Below are 15,466 nucleotides of genomic sequence, written 5' to 3'. Positions count from 1 at the left end.
GTGTGATTGACAGGTTGCTGTAACAGAGATGTGACAAAAGCAAGTCTAGGGAACTTGTGAGGTTCGCGCTCACTCTCTCAGACCCCACCCCAAGTGGGCTGTAACTATGAGTGAGTTAGTTTCCTCGAGACCACACATCCAGCCGGGACGGTGGTACTGTCTACACTGCCCCTTCCCTCACTGGAGCAAACTGCTGGGTGGGCGCCGTTCACCCCAGCATGTAGGAATGCCAGCCTCCCCCTGTGTATTCCTTAGATGCCCCGCGGTCTCTCAAGTACGTATAGCAGAAGTAAGAATACCATCAATGGCGTTCTGCTGGCTCTAAAGACCATACTCAAAGACTGGAACATTGGAGACTGGGACGAATTCTGGGGGAGCGATAGCCTCGCCTGGGCCTCCCCAGACCCCTGGGTCTCCCTGGACCTCCCTGGGCCTCCCCTGGCCTCCCCAGACCCCTGAGTCTCCCTGGACCTCCCTGGGCCTCCCTGGGCAAGCCTGGGGATGGATATTACCACATAGTAGCAAATTGCTGGGATGCTGAGATTTAACTCTGAGAAGGTGATTTAGAAGTTTGGAGCCAACGGGAATAAAGCCATTGCACAGGTCACAATGGTGGCCAAGGGCCTGGAAGACACTTGTCCTGTGTTTGGGAATGAGCAGGTAAGCTAGTTTTAATTTGAGTGCTCTCGGCCCAAGCACGGAGAGGGCTTCACACTCTGAAACTGAAGGGACATTAACCTGGCAGCTGAACTTTCCTGATAATTCCCACCACCTCCAGGCAGACACAGTCCCAGCAAACAGCTAACCTGGGAGTTTGTCATGCCACGTAATTAATGTGTGATGGCACTCTGCTCGGAATGATTTAGTAACTGGAGAAAAAGTAAGATATGAGTCTGAGGCTTCCACAGGGTGCAGAGTGCGGGGTCTAGATGGAATTTGTGGTCTTTCTAGGGCACTGTGGGTTCAAGAGCAGAGAGTGGCTGGCTGGTTTGGGTAATTTATTTCAGGAACAACTCTGTGACCAGGACCTTGCTAGGTGCTGTGAAACTTCAACTAAGGCTGTCTGGATCCAAACAGACCTCTCCACCCTGGAGATTAGGAAAGCACCCGAGGTTGAGTGTTCTGTCAATACTACACATGGGAAGGGTGAGGCTTCAGAAACGAAAGGCGGTCCCTTCGCTAGGGGATGTGGCTCTGGGCAGCAAGGCTGCCTCTCACCTGAGTGGGACTCCAGGTCCCTTGGAAGAACACTGGTTAGACTTTCATCTATGTGTTCCTTCCTGTTCTAAGCTGGAGAATGTCTTCGCAGCTTGACAGTTAGAAGCTGGAGTTAGAAATCCCACCCCACCCCCAGGAACCAATACTTGGACACTTTGACGAAATTCATTTTCTTGAACTTTCCTGAGCTAGGTTGTGGCCCGTACAGGTGAGAAGGCAAATTTGGTGTTTACTTGGACCGGGCTGTACCCTAAGTATAGACATGAAGATGCTCTTCCCCATGAAGATTCCCAACCCCGTTTTTTTACTCCTCTGTCCCCTCCCCCTTCCCCTGCCTCCTTTCTCTACTGTTTTTGTCAGGTGCTTAGAGCAGACTTAGGCCTGACCCTAAAGAAATAAACTGGAGGAGGATGCTCCTGCCTGCTGGGAGTGTGGTGTTTCTCCAAGGCCTCCGGATCCCAGGCTTTTAAACCCAACTCTTACTTCCCACCCATGTAGCAATATTAAGAATACAGAGAAGTTTGGCTACCGGACTCCTGCACAGAATATACATACTGTTACTTCCTTTGATTGTCAGTTTTATTATTTCGGTAACCATAACAGACAGGAACGTCTTACAGGAGGAAGAATTTATTTGGGCCCATGGTTTGAGGGGGCTCAGTCCGTCATGGTAGTGTGTGTTGGGATGACAGAGCGGCGCATTGTGACTCCCAGGGAACAGGGACACAGCAAGTGCCAGGGTTACTACCCCCAGGCCCCACCTCCTGTCCTACCCCACACCCCGCACTGTGGGACTGCTGTGAGTCCCTTCCCAGAGCATGCCAGAGCCCTCCTGACTCGTAGTCTTCTCTGCAGATACCCTGGCGTGTGCACACAGAGGCATGCTTCATCATCTACCGGCTCCTCGGTCCAATCAACTTGGCAGTCAAGATTAGCTAATATAGCCAAGCACTCAGGTCAGGAGGCAGAGGCAGGAGGAGCTCCGTGAGTTCAAGGCCAGCCCGGTCCACGGAGTGAGTTCCAGGACAGTTGGCGCTACGCAGAGAAACCCTGTCTTGAAAAACCAAACCAAACCAAATCCACTAAAAGATAACCCAATCCCAGATTCATACGTTAAATTCTGATGACTCCTAGGGGAATAGCCTCGTGTGCGGGAGACATTTGGGAAACAGAAAGTGGAATGTCAGTGGTGTGTTAGGCAGAGCCGTGCGTGTGCCTGTGACAAACCTGGGCTGGGTGCTGTGGGAGAATCTTGTTTTCAAGTGTGTGTCTTCCGTTTATCCGCATTGGTTTAACTCTGTGAAGCTGTGATGCCTGTCTAAAACACCTGGTGGCGCTAATAAAGAGCTGACCGGCCAAAAGCAAGGGTAGGCGGGACTAGCAGGCAGAGAGGATAAATAGAGCCAGCTGCCCCCCGCCCCCGCCGCCCCCGCCACCCCCCCCCCCCGCCATTGCTAATCCTGGAACTATCTATATGCTTCTCAGTATCGTAGTCTAATTTCCTTCGAAACTGAGCCATCTGCCATCAAATGGAATTTCCCCCGCCTCATTGCGGCGAGGGGTGCTTGCTCCCCTCTTGGGTGGCAATGCTAAGGACAGCAAGAGAGATCCCAGTGGTAGCTGGGCCACTCAGACTGCTGGCTGGCTGGAAGGAAAAACTCCTCAACCAGGGGTGATAAAATACTGCTAAAATATGAGTTATACCACCTCTCATGGGAAACAAGCATTTGGAGAGGTTTTTTTTTTTTTTTTTTTTTTTTTTTTTTTTACTGGTACCCCACTTACCATTTCAAAAGAAATACATGAAGATGAGAAATAAACACCATTGTTTCTGAATTAAACCTAGGAGAGATTTAATCTTGCCCCAAGTGAAATAGCTACATCCAGTGGATTTTAATTATTTTTGCCCCCATCTCTCCCTTAATTTCTTGTTCCCGTCTTAGGTTGCAATGATTAACTTGCGAATACAGTCCACACTAAGTGTGAGATTAAACACCCGTCAAATAGACTCAGTGTGACAGGCCTGGCTCCTCCTTTAGGCTGGGCAGGTTCAGCTCCTTTCGAGTGCCATCAAGTGAGTGCTTTGGGGCTGGGATGAGGATGGTGACAGAAGTCACCTTAGCTCTGCTGGGCTTAAGGCAGATGTTTACTCTCCATTCTGTTGAAGTTCATGTTTCTTCTAGTCAGGGCTCAATACCTTGAGTAGTGAGCCCTGAGACACACTCTCACACCCCAGGGTGGGGTGTGCCCCTACTCTGAAGCTCTCTGGATAGGTGAGCCATGTAACAGGGCAGCGGTAACTTTTCGGGTATGGGTTATTTCCTGGTAAAAGTCCTGAGGTGTGCTCCTGAATGCCCACCGTGTTTTCTCAGCGTGGCTTACTCCAGCAGCCTCCAGTTCTAAGAATAACGCTTAACATGCATGGAACGGAAGCCACGTCTACCGAAAGCCTCCTCAATGTTGGCTTAGATAGGAAATGGAAATGGCTGTGTTAGCCCTCCTCTCCGGCATTTCTAGTGCTCAGTCTCCATGAAATGGATTGCTTATGGGGAGATAATGTCTGTTCTATTCCTTTTTAAGTCTGTGAAAAATGTCATCATGGTTAATAGGGTGATTAAAACCCTTTATGCTCCAGGAGATCAATGTGATTATGTTTGTCATATTCTGCCCAAGATAAAGACAGCAAAGAAGGCAGACGTGAAATTTCACAACACTTCCTCTCTTCCGTATCCGGGGACATTGAGGACCCATACACAGATGGCTCCTCACATAAAGAATAACATTATCTCTTAAACATTTTTCCTTCCCATTAACCAATTGAACAACATACCTCTCGTATGAAAGAAATAGACTAAATCCCTGGCGCCTCAATTCTGTGCAAAACGCCCCAGTGACACCGCTTGCTTGTTCTTTGATTTTTTTCACCCGTTATTTCATTTTTTGCTTTTACAAGGCAGTTGGGGCTTATGCCTTCTTCTAGGAAAGCTGTCCCTGTTAACAGGGGATTCAGATCACTCCTGTGGGGATATGAAGTGTAGGGACAGAGTTTTAACATTGGCATGCCACAGAAGCAAGCATCTTGCCATCCCCTTGACACACATTCCTTCAGGGCCGGTGAAAGCAGCGCGTCCAGTGTGGCCCCTAGCTCCTGCTAGGGCATGGCTGCCATCTATAACCCCGGTGACAGGCGTTGCCACGTTTACAAGGCCCTACCCTCAGGGAGCTTATAAGTCAGGACTCCTGCAGAGAGAACCTTAATCATCGTGGTTTCTCTTTTTATCCCGTCAGAAAATACAGGGATTCTCGTTTTCTCCTACCCAGTGGAGGTCTTTCAAACGTCGTTAGACAGAAAATGCTCGAGGGGCTGTAGGCAGTGCCCTCTCTGCACACCTATCCAACCTGGCTCCTACGTTCTTTCTCTGCATCCAAAGGCCAGGAATTCTTTTCTCCCCAGAGGACTGGTTAAAAATAAAAGATGGGTAAAGGTTCCCCCCCCCCCACTCCACACTTGCTGATCAAGCTCACAATCTTTTCTTGGATTTTTAACAGGTTACATGTGAATCGCAGACAACGATTACACCTGTTTAATTAACAATACAGCAATTTTAACAGGGCGATGTGGTCTAGAGAAAAATGTTACATTATGCCTTGACATTTCATTTAAAGAGTTCCTTTAGAACTAAAAGGTTTCACTGTAACAGATTTTGAATGCACTTTATGGAACAAGGTTGCTGGCTAATTAGGGCCTAGGTAATTCTAAAGGAACTACACACCTGACATTCAGCCAGAGGGGTTTGCTCTAGACATATTGACACACTGAGCTTTTTCTTCCTTAACTATGTGGGCTATCGTTCCCATCAGCTTTCTGTAAGGGGTCATGGAGCACACAAGAGGTTGGGCTCCTAAGAATGAACTCCGTTAAGAAACAGCACCAAAGACCCAGTGCTCGGGTGACTTCCCGTTAAAATTGTTTCAGATAGGTGGTAATTCCGCCGTGTTTCCTGTCACCACTGAGACGAAACTACAAACTGTTAGTCGGGGGACAGGGACTCAGAACCAGTCTCTCGACAAAGTGCGTTTCATAGCCTTGACTTTCACCCTTACCGTTTCAGCCCCGGTGTCGCTGAGCCGTCACCAAATGTTGCTTGGTGTTTTGTCCGGTGTGTAAGAATTTACAAACCCTCCAAGGGAGGCCCTCAGCACATGAGCACTAGCTTCGAATCAGACACTGTTCAGGACAAGCTGCACCCATTTCCACTACCGTATTCACCATCTGGAGACTGGCCAATAGGAGCATACCTTCCATATTCTTAGTCAGTCGTATGTGATCAGATAGGCTTTAAAAACTTTGATTAGATACACTGAGATCTGTACTGCTGTTGGGAGTCTGATCATAAAGATTTTTTTCTTATTAAAAATGTTTTCTTGAGAATTTCATGTATGGGACTGCATGTACACCATTTACCCCCTCCCCCTCCCTGCTTTAACTCCGCCGTGTGTCCACCTTGCTCACTTTCTAATTCATGACCTCTATTATTGTTACATAGATGCATAGGTGCACACACACACACACACACAACCTACTGAGTTTTTTCTTTTTTCTTTTTCTTTTTTTTTTTAAACTTTAGTTTTTAACTGTTGTGTGGGTGTGCCCACAAGATCCAAGAGAGCACATACAATGCTCTGGAGCTGCAGCTGCGGGTGGTTCGAGCCATCCCAAGTGGGTGCTGGGAAATGACCAGGGCTCCTCTGCAGGTGCTGGAAAATGACCCGGGCTCCTCTGAAGGACATTGTGCACTCTTAACCACGGAGATCTCTCCAGCCCTTACAAAGATTTTCTGTCTCGCTGTGTTTGTGTTATGAAACATGGTTTATTCTAAACAGAAATATTTCCTCTGGGACCCCTCCTCGAGGGGCACTGCTTAGTAATTAAACCGTCGTCTTAGCTCGAGGAAAACATGCCTTCCCTGTGCCATAGACGCAGACAGATGGCTATGGCGTGGCCCGTGGGTACGTGGCCATCTGCGCGTGTTGCTGGAGGAGTCACTCCAGTCCCTTCCCGATGTGGTGTTCCCAAAGCTGCTGTTCCCCTGGAGTCATCCACGCCCATCTCACTTGGATTCTAGTGCTTCCTCCCACTTGACAGCTGACTCGGAGTTCTTGGGAATTGTTGGAAATATGGATTGCATCTTACTTCGAAAGTCCTTCATCTAGAAGAAGAAACGTCAGACGTCAGGAGAAGGGAGGAACGGAGGAAATACTTAGTGGCAGCCTCTTGCTGAGTGGAGAGAGCACCCCATGCTTGTGGCTGCCGAGCAAACAGCAATGATGCTGAGAACTGTACTCCCCTCCCCCAACCCACCGTGACAGACACCTGTCCCTCCAGGTGTGAATCCACTAACTAAACAACAGACACTTCACTCCTGCTCTAGAAGGCAGCTACAACCTACAGCTTCCCAGGATGCACGTCTACACTCCATAATGTGCGTCTACAACGGGATGCGTGTTGGCTTTCATTTACAGAGACGCAGCGCACAATAGAATTTCTGTCTATCTAAATACAGGCGTTTGGAGCTAGAAAGAAAGGAAGAAAGAAAGAAAGAAAGAAAGAAAGAAAGAAAAAGAAAGAAAGGAAAAGAAAGACCAATGAAAGATATACTAGAATATTCTCATGCGCCAGTGTGAAAAAACTGGCACTGAAATTTCACCAGTGAAGGGTAATAAAGCCAGTGTCAAGAAGAGGTCTGGGAGGTCACACCATGGAGTGCAGACCTGTAGGCACATTGGTGATTTGTAGGAGGACACCCCAGCCCATCCGTTTCTGTGGATATGATCCTGCCACACAGAGCTATCTCAGTAACCACACATGGTCCAGGCTGACCCCATCAGCCACACCCCATTCACGTTCTCCTTTGGACACAGGTGCTGAGCAGGTTCACACAGCTCCAGGACTCTGAAGCAACCAATCACTCCTGGGGGGAGGCTATTGGAGATACAGGCAATATTTCTTTCCTTTTTTTTTTTTTTTTTTTTTTTTTTTTGCTGTTGATAATGTGTGTTTATTTCAAATGGAGGCTGAATCTTTACCTGTTGCCAAGTTCAGGGGTTACTCTGTTTTCAGTATTTGTGAATTCTAAGCTAGTGCCCAGCCTCCCTCCATGCCGTACGCTTGGTGACACTATTGGTGGCAGAGAGACCATCGCTCCTATCCCAGCCCCTCTGTCTCCTCACCAGCACCCACATATGCAGAAAGGGGATAGTAATTACCCGCCTGGAGAGTTGTGAGGACAAGGTGAGGCAGTGGACGCCAATGCAGCCCCCAGCTCACGGTGAGTCCTCAGTCTGTGAAGGCCATGGCCACGGTAGCATTACCCACATGTGTGTGCTGTATTCCGAAACCAAACCCACGTGAAAGTAAATATCATGGCGGCGTGTTTACTAAAAGCATGGCTGTATACTTAGGACCATTTGGTGTGACTATTCTCTCCATTTTATGGCATCTGTAGGAGGGCCAACCATCTGCATGCTCTAGACCCATTAGCTAATCTTTGCATACCTAGGCAAACGCTCCACCACTGAGCCCCCAAAGCACCACATTTCCCAGTGCGCATCTGGCTGGGTGCGCACATGGGCATTGCCTCGCCCTCCCACTTCCTCTGGGCCGCACTATGATGAGCCTTCATGGGCCTTCTCCACAGGCAGCGGTGCTTCGTCCCGGCAGAGGGGCTACAACGGGGGGGGGGCTCCCCTTTGTGATCACAGTTTGCCGCCGTGACCACCATATGCATCTGGTGGCAGGGTAACACAGATGCTGGACATCCAAGATTCTCAGAAAGAACTGCCTGCTTGTCTGAAATGCCAATCACACGGCCTACTAAGGAGCTTGGCATAGATGTTTGGAACTGAAAGCCCCAGTGACTCTCTGGCCACGGTTTGCAGTATGCTGTTCCTTGCCTTTCTGGCTGATGTCTTTTACAAGCTGTGTTGGACTGTGTAGCTTTGCAGTATAAGCACAGTTGTTTCCCACGACCCCTCATCAGTGGTCCTTGTCATCAGCTGCTGGGAAGGGAGAGGCAGGAAGGACAGATGAGGCTGGGAGGTGGGTGTGCGGGGATGCCCTGACCCCTCATCCCTGACCCCTCATCCGTCTTTCAGCCCTCGAGTATTGTATTATTGTTTGCTCCTGAGGTCATAAATGAGTGACTAGAAGGGATCATATCTGAAAGTCATCCAGCCAGGAGTCGTCAGGCTTCAGACTGAGATGTGGGACATCTCAGATGTGGACTCTGAGGACGTGGGATAAAGGACACAGCTGAGCCCTGTGCCTTCAAGGTGTGGGGATGGAAACCCAGAGTCCACACTTACGTAATAAACAGGCTCTCAAGTTGCTTCAAACAAAGGGGCTCCATGAGGTTTCAAGTTTGTGTTTATATTTATATGGACAGTATCTATGTCAAATATCTACCAGTCATACATAGGTCAATGGGTCATTTCCCTATTTAAAGATGCCATTGAGAAAAGATTTAAAGGTTGAGTATAATTAAGTTTAATCTGGACCTAAACATACTAAGGATAAGTGACAGCTACTGCCATGGAACTTTCCCTCTGCACCCAGAATTTGATGACTGTGAGCATTCTGGTCACATGACTCCAAAGCAGAACTTTGCATCTCCTCCTTGTAGCGTGCTCCTCGCTTGCTGCTCTGACCAGGTAGGTTTCCATGCGATGGGTTGCAGGGTCACCCTTGTAAGCAGGGCCTCTGTGGGCAGCTACAGGCTGTTCCCTGCAAACTTCAGGAGGTATTCCATGCAAGGGTTAAGGCATAATTGTATTCCCTGGAGTAATTCATCTACAGCTCCGGGGACCTTGTCCTGAAATCCTCATGTCAACTGGGAAAGCTATCACAAGTAATTTATTGGAAATGTGGACACTGAGGGAACTCGGTCTGATGGATATTCTAGATGTTACAATAGAACCAAGATTATGCCTCTAATACTGCTATCCTTCACACTCCAAGAGCTTCCTCGGGGCCATGCAATCAGTATGCCCGGACTGAGGACAGCCGGCACTGTGGCCTAGAGTCTGCATACTAGGTGCTGGTGATGTTTATCAAAACTCCCCCTCCACAATGAGCAGAGCAAGTGCTGCCCTCTGAAGACAGCGATGGAGGCTTCCAGTAACCAGACAAGCGTGTCATCCAGCTGGGGGCAGGCGTGACTGCATGGATGTGTTTGCACTCGGCACTGCATACATGTGCACATGGGTGCTGCCCACACTACCATGGCATGTCGGGGTTGTGAAAGAGGAAATGGAAAGCCATTCCAAAACAACAAAGGCAGTCTCAAAATGTATCACAAAACATGTTACAGATTTGCATATGCAGGAGTTCTTTTTTCTAAGGTCTATTTATATTTTAGGTGTATGAGTGTTCTGTGTGCATGTACGCCGTTAGGCCAGAAGAGAGCATCAGATCCCAGTATAGACGGCTGTGAGGCATCCTGTGGGTGCTGGGAATTGAACCCAGGACCTCCGGAAGAGCAACCAGTGCTCTTAACCACTAGTCCATCCCTCCAGCCCACAGGAGTTACTTTTTAAAATGGCCTAGGAGTAGATAATAAGTCAACCAGAATGGACTAGTACCTGTTCACAGTCTAACGAAAGCCACCAGTTTCTTAAATGCCACAACAACAGGCAAGAACCAGTAACTCAAACACCAAAAAAACCTTTAATGCAGTCACTCAGAAATTGTCACCCACAGCAGGGTGCTACACAACAAACAAGACACCTCCAACCTTCAGGACTCCCATTCTCCCCCCACATCGGCATGGACTTTGTCTGTTGTCTTCAGTATCTTTAGAAGAAAGGCTTAAAACTTGATGTCTTTCTGAATTTTCCAAAGCGTTTCTGCACTCTTTATCATCTGGGCTTCCTCTGCAGGGCTCAGCTTTACCTTTATGATATCAGAGATGCCGTTCTCTCCCAGGATACAGGGCACGCTGAGGAACACCTCCTCTTTTATTCCGTAGAGACCTTTGATTTTGGTGGAAACGGGATGCGTCTTCCTGAGGTTCTTCAGGATGCTCTCGGCAATGTCAGCCACAGACAGGCCGATGGCCCAGGACGTGTAGCCCTTCATCTTGATGATGTTATAGGCGCTGGCGATCACGTCCTTGTGGATATTTCCCCAGTGCTCGGGGTCTTTGCTGGTTCCTATAGCGGAGTTCAGGTCTTTCAGAGGCACCCCGGCGATGTTGACCCCACTCCACACTGGCACACTTGAGTCTCCGTGCTCTCCGAGGACCCACCCGTGGCAGCTTTCCGAGTGGATCCCAAGCCTCTCCCCAAGCATGTAACGGAAACGAGCAGTGTCTAGGTTACAGCCACTCCCAATAATACGGTTTTTGGGAAACCCGCTCAATTTCCAGGTGATATAAGTTAAGATATCCACTGGATTGGAGACAATAATCATTTTGCAACGGGGGCTGTGCTTGATAATATCGGCAATCATCACCTTAAAGATGGCTACATTTCTCTGGATTAAATTCAGGCGTGTTTCGTCTTTTGCCTGGCGTGCACCTGCTGTGATAACCACTACCTCTGAGTTGGCGGTGACGTGGAAATCTTTGCTGCAAACAATGTTTGGCATTTTCATGAAGACACTGCCGTGCTGGAGATCCATCGTCTCACCCTTCATTTTTTCTTCATTACTGTCAACAAGGGCCAGCTGATCAGTCAAGCCTTTAGCTATGATGCTGATGGCACAGGCCATGCCGACTGACCCAGTTCCTATGATGGAGACCTTGTTGTGGAAAACGGGCTGTTCGGAGCTGATGTGCTCGATAAGTTCACCCTTCACGGTCGCCATGGTGGACGCGGGAGTAACGCTCCACCAGGTCCGGTTGAGGGAGACACGCAGCGCCGGACTGAGCCGCGGAGCTACGCTCAGGACCCCGATATCCACTCCGGCTGCACCTACTCTTTTGCTGGCTCGCAGGATGCCTGCAACCCAGGCCATGGCTTCTCACACAGGTGGAGGAGGTGAACCTGGTGAAGAAGTGAACCCGGAGAGGAAGACGGTTGAGGCCAGAACGGTCGTTGCCCTGCGGTACAGGTGCAGCTTCGGATCCCACTGCGGCTGCGCAGACCCCATCCAACAGTGCAGCGCCAGGGCTCGGCGCAGGCTGGGTCTTCCTGCGGTAGCATCTGCAGGCCTGCGCCAAGGCTAGTTTTTAAGGGGCTTTCACCCCCAGCAAGGGAATACTGGAGTTAGTTTTACAGACGCATACCCTTTAATGCTGACATATAACACCCAACCCTGACCCCTGGAATTAATTGTTTTGTTCTCAGTGTGTACATCAAGAATGGTTCTGGCAACAATAGATGAAAATAAGGCTTGAACCCTTGTGCCGCAACAAAGGTGGCTACCAAGAGACAGCATGGCGGGAGAAACGGGTTCCTATTCAGGGTATCAGGCTGGAGGACCTTCCCCCTCCCCCACACAAATCTCCAGTGAGTTTACATTTAATATGATTTAACAACAACGACAAAAGAATACTGTGTGCAGTGATTCCAATTCCATTGTTGTAGGTAGACGGATGTATAATATATACATCTTCAATATAAAAAAACGTTCAGAACGAGGATTCTTTGGCTCATGTGGAAATATTTTGCGTTCCATCTGCCCTGACATTACACACCAAGTACACACCCGGACAAGGGCAGCGGGAGAGGGGACAGGCGTGTCAGTCCAAGCTGAATGCATGATCATGCTCTTCTTTCTCACGCTAGAGGAAAGCCCGTGACTGAGCGAATTAAAAAGAACAAAACGATCAATGGCTAAGGGCTCAGGGCCCCTGCGGACTGGACTTAGGTTGGGGTCTCTGCACGCGCGCCAGGCAGCCTGACTGCCTTTAGCTTCTGCTGCAGGGACACCTGACATGCTCCAGCTTCTGTGGGTACCTAGTCCCCTTGGGGACTACAGACTCACACATTCATTCACATAAATGAAAAGATAAACAACAAGAGAAATCTTTCCCCAAGCCCCGCGGTTTCTTGAGGAGAAAGATGGCCCTGTAGCCCTCTACTCGAATGACGGTGCCTTTGAAATGAACATGGAATGGCAGATCAACTTGTAGTCAATGTATAAATTAGATTACTAAAGTAGTGAAATACAATTACTTCGCAACCCTGACACCGGCATATCTCATCTCTTCTGTGTTTTCCTGGACAGTCTTGTGAACTAATTTCAAATCTTTGAGGAGATTTTATGACAAACCTAATAAACTGCAAATGCCTGGGAAACGCCATGGCATTTTCTCCTGCACCAATCAGTTCTGACCATGTGACGAATGCCCGGGGCATGTCCTCTTGGGATCCCAGCCATCTGCTCCCCCAGAATGAGGGTTCTAGGTGCATGTAGCCCTGTCATCGTCACCTGGCAAAATCGGTATTTTATGGCCAGACTCCAAGAGCGCTCCGTCCACTGCGGGGATGCAGTCCGGGAAAGCAGGTGCCCAGCGGGGCAGCTGGGAAGTGGGGACATAGTGGCCTCCTGAGTCTGTGACTTGCTGATGGTGTTTCCAAGCCAGAAGGGCTTCCTGGAGGAAACAGGGCCACTGTGACACAACCGTCTAAACAGACAGGTGAAGTCTGCACACTGGCAATCAGATTAATGGCGGTAAGCTGTCAAATTAAAAACTAGAATTAAAAAAAAAATGGTCATCTTTACTAAATAGTGACCACCATTTTAGAAGAAACCGTTAAAATGGTCTAGAAACCATCACTGACAGCTGTAATTTATCCCACTTTCTACTTGAAACATTTAGCCTGGCAACTGTTCCCACCTTCTTTCTGTAAGATTCCTTTGACCAGTCAAGTCGTTTTCCAGGGTGAGTGCTCTTGAGTTTGAGATTGAAGGACGACGACTCTTAGCTGGACGGCTCCTATCCAGTTTCTTCCCAGAGCTGGAGGCTCTTCAGAAATACCATCTAGGTGACAGCCGGCTCTCCAGGCTTCCCCTCAACCACAACTAAATCAATTTTGAGAGGGGGAAAATAACAGCATTCCAAAATAAAGAATGCCCCAAACAGAGCAGCTTTTTATTTACACTAAGATCAAGAAGGTAAAGCATGAAGACAGGCAAGATGTCCACAATCTCCTGAGAAGACGGAGGACTACTCAAAGATGCTCAGAGCCAAATACAGCCAGATAGCTCCTAGTGACTTTCTATCTTAGGTAACTCATTATTCCTTTCAACTGAAGACCCAATTCAAAGTATCTATTAAAAATGAAGCTGGGTCGTGGTGGTGCATGCTTTTAATCCCAGCACTCAGGAGACAGAGGCAGGCGAATCTCTGAGTTCGAGGCCAGCCTGGTCTACAGAGTGAGTTTCTGGACAGCCATGGCTACACACAGAGATCCTAACTCCAAAACAAAACCAGAAACAGTAATGTAATATTACAGTTGAGGAAGGATGCTACCTTAATGGTTTTGGTTACATCCATTAGTAGACAGGAAGTTGGAAATCAGAACCACCAGCATGTACCTAGAGCGTTGATTCTCAACCTTCCTAATACCTCGACCCTTTAATACAGTTGCTCATGCTGTGGTGACCCCCAACCATAAACTTATTTCATTGTTACTTCATGACTGCAATGAACTGTAATGTAAATACCTGGAAGGAAGGATATCTGATGTGACCCACAGGTTGAGAACTGCTAATCTAGACCGATGACAACTGTTGCCACCCCCCACCCCTCCCAGGTCACTGTCCATTCACTCCACATGCGCTCTGTGTGCAAGCCGTCTGCCTTCCCTCCCTTTCCTTTCTTAGGAGTCTAGTCAATACGATCCCGGGCAGATCTCTGCCGACCCTCTAAGCAGAACAAGTTTTTAGAATCCTGTCACCACTGTGCTCCACAGCCCATGGCAGGATTTGTTACACTTAAATGTGAAACACTACAGAGTGCCCTTGTTAGTTGCACACGCCTGCCCTGCAGAGCTGAGGGACAGGAACCCAGTAGGTGCCATGGAGAAGGGCCAGCTGGAGGGCTGAGGTGAGTGGCAGAGAAGGCCAGGCCCTCCTGGTGCTTGCATTCTGAAGGCAGAAGCCACGAGGGTGGGTAGGTGAGGCAACGAGAGGCAAGTGGCGACCTGGACAACCTCAGTTCGTGGCTGGGGAAAGAGGCTGGGTGGAGGGCAGGGCGGGAGGAAGTGGAGGCAACTTACTTGAGAAACATCTCTATTGCAGGTGTAGACAAACGAGCTGCCAGTCCGAGGAGAGTAAGGATGATCAGAAGAGGGGGTTCAGAGTGGGAATGAGCCACACCCTGAAGCAGATAAGGGCAAGCAGCAAAGGCCAGGACTATGATGACGGCGGCAGGGTCTGGGCAGATCCGGTGGCAGCGGGGCGGGGGGGGGGGGGGAGTGGCAGCAGACACCTACTGCCCAAATGGCCGGCTGGGTCAGGCCTTCGGCAGCAACAGGGACTGTTCAGCCCTGCTCGTGTGGTTCAGACACAGGTGGGAGGCTCACGCTTCCTGTAGCACGGTGAGGAGTGAGGAGAGGACAACACGGGAGCCATCGGGACTACCCTGTGGGGAGACGTGGCCCCCAAAGGAAGTGGCTGTGGAGCGGAGGACGGGTGAGATCTGGGGAATGATAAAACATGCTGAGAGGTAAGTGTGAATGGCAGGCTGGCCTTCCTTCCAGGCAGCTTTGTGGGTGCTGCCACTTGGGGAGGTGACTGATGTCCAGGGTGCGGGGTAGGAGTACATGGCAGTTCCGTGGGGAGGGAGCACGCAGGACACCTACAGTGTACCCACGTGCCAGTGCTCAGTCCAGTAGGCCCCTAAGCCTGAAGCCCAGCGCTAGCTAGAACCACAAGGAAGAAAAGATGAGGGCCAAGGACAGGGCTGTAAGCATCACAGTGTATTCGGTATAGCTGCACCAATGCAGTGAACAGAACTGCCAGCAAGAGCCAAACTAGAGTCAAGAGAAGGCAACTGCGGAAACAGTAACAGGCCAGAACCTTTTAACATGTGCAAACGATAACGGACATCGGCGATCAAGAAAAGCTGGTCCTATGCAGCACGCTAAAAATTAGTTTATTTTTGAAAGAGGGTCTCCTTACGCAGCTCAGGCCGGCCTTAAAACTAGAGATTCTCACAGCACCACTTACCTCTCCCGTTAATTGGTGTAAAATGCTCGGAGACCCACTTTTACTTACAAAAAGAAAATGCTAGGGTTT

The 15,466-nt window shown here is 49.2% G+C and overlaps 2 protein-coding genes across 2 annotated transcripts in view; both read right to left on the bottom strand.

The window, feature by feature from the left end:
• Nucleotides 1-6,069: 6,069 nt before the first annotated feature.
• The window catches only part of Tmem242 (transmembrane protein 242), a 21,826-nt gene continuing 12,429 nt past the window's right edge, over nucleotides 6,070-15,466 (bottom strand). Inside the window, exon 4 of the mRNA XM_051206131.1 lies at nucleotides 6,070-6,428. Coding sequence (XP_051062088.1) covers nucleotides 6,330-6,428 — 99 coding nt within the window. The 3' untranslated portion in view covers nucleotides 6,070-6,329. The remainder of the gene's footprint in view (nucleotides 6,429-15,466) is intronic.
• On the bottom strand, nucleotides 10,010-11,268 carry Ldhal6b (lactate dehydrogenase A like 6B). The gene has a single exon (XM_051206130.1). The coding sequence runs from the start codon at nucleotides 11,231-11,233 to the stop codon at nucleotides 10,085-10,087; it is 1,149 nt and encodes a 382-aa protein (XP_051062087.1). The 5' UTR covers nucleotides 11,234-11,268; the 3' UTR covers nucleotides 10,010-10,084.

Source organism: Phodopus roborovskii, unplaced genomic scaffold (genome assembly GCF_943737965.1).
Source record: "Phodopus roborovskii unplaced genomic scaffold, PHOROB, whole genome shotgun sequence".
Classification (NCBI taxonomy): domain Eukaryota; kingdom Metazoa; phylum Chordata; class Mammalia; order Rodentia; family Cricetidae; genus Phodopus; species Phodopus roborovskii.
The sequence above is the reverse complement of the archived record's forward strand: the minus strand, read 5'-3'. Positions and strand labels throughout refer to the sequence as shown.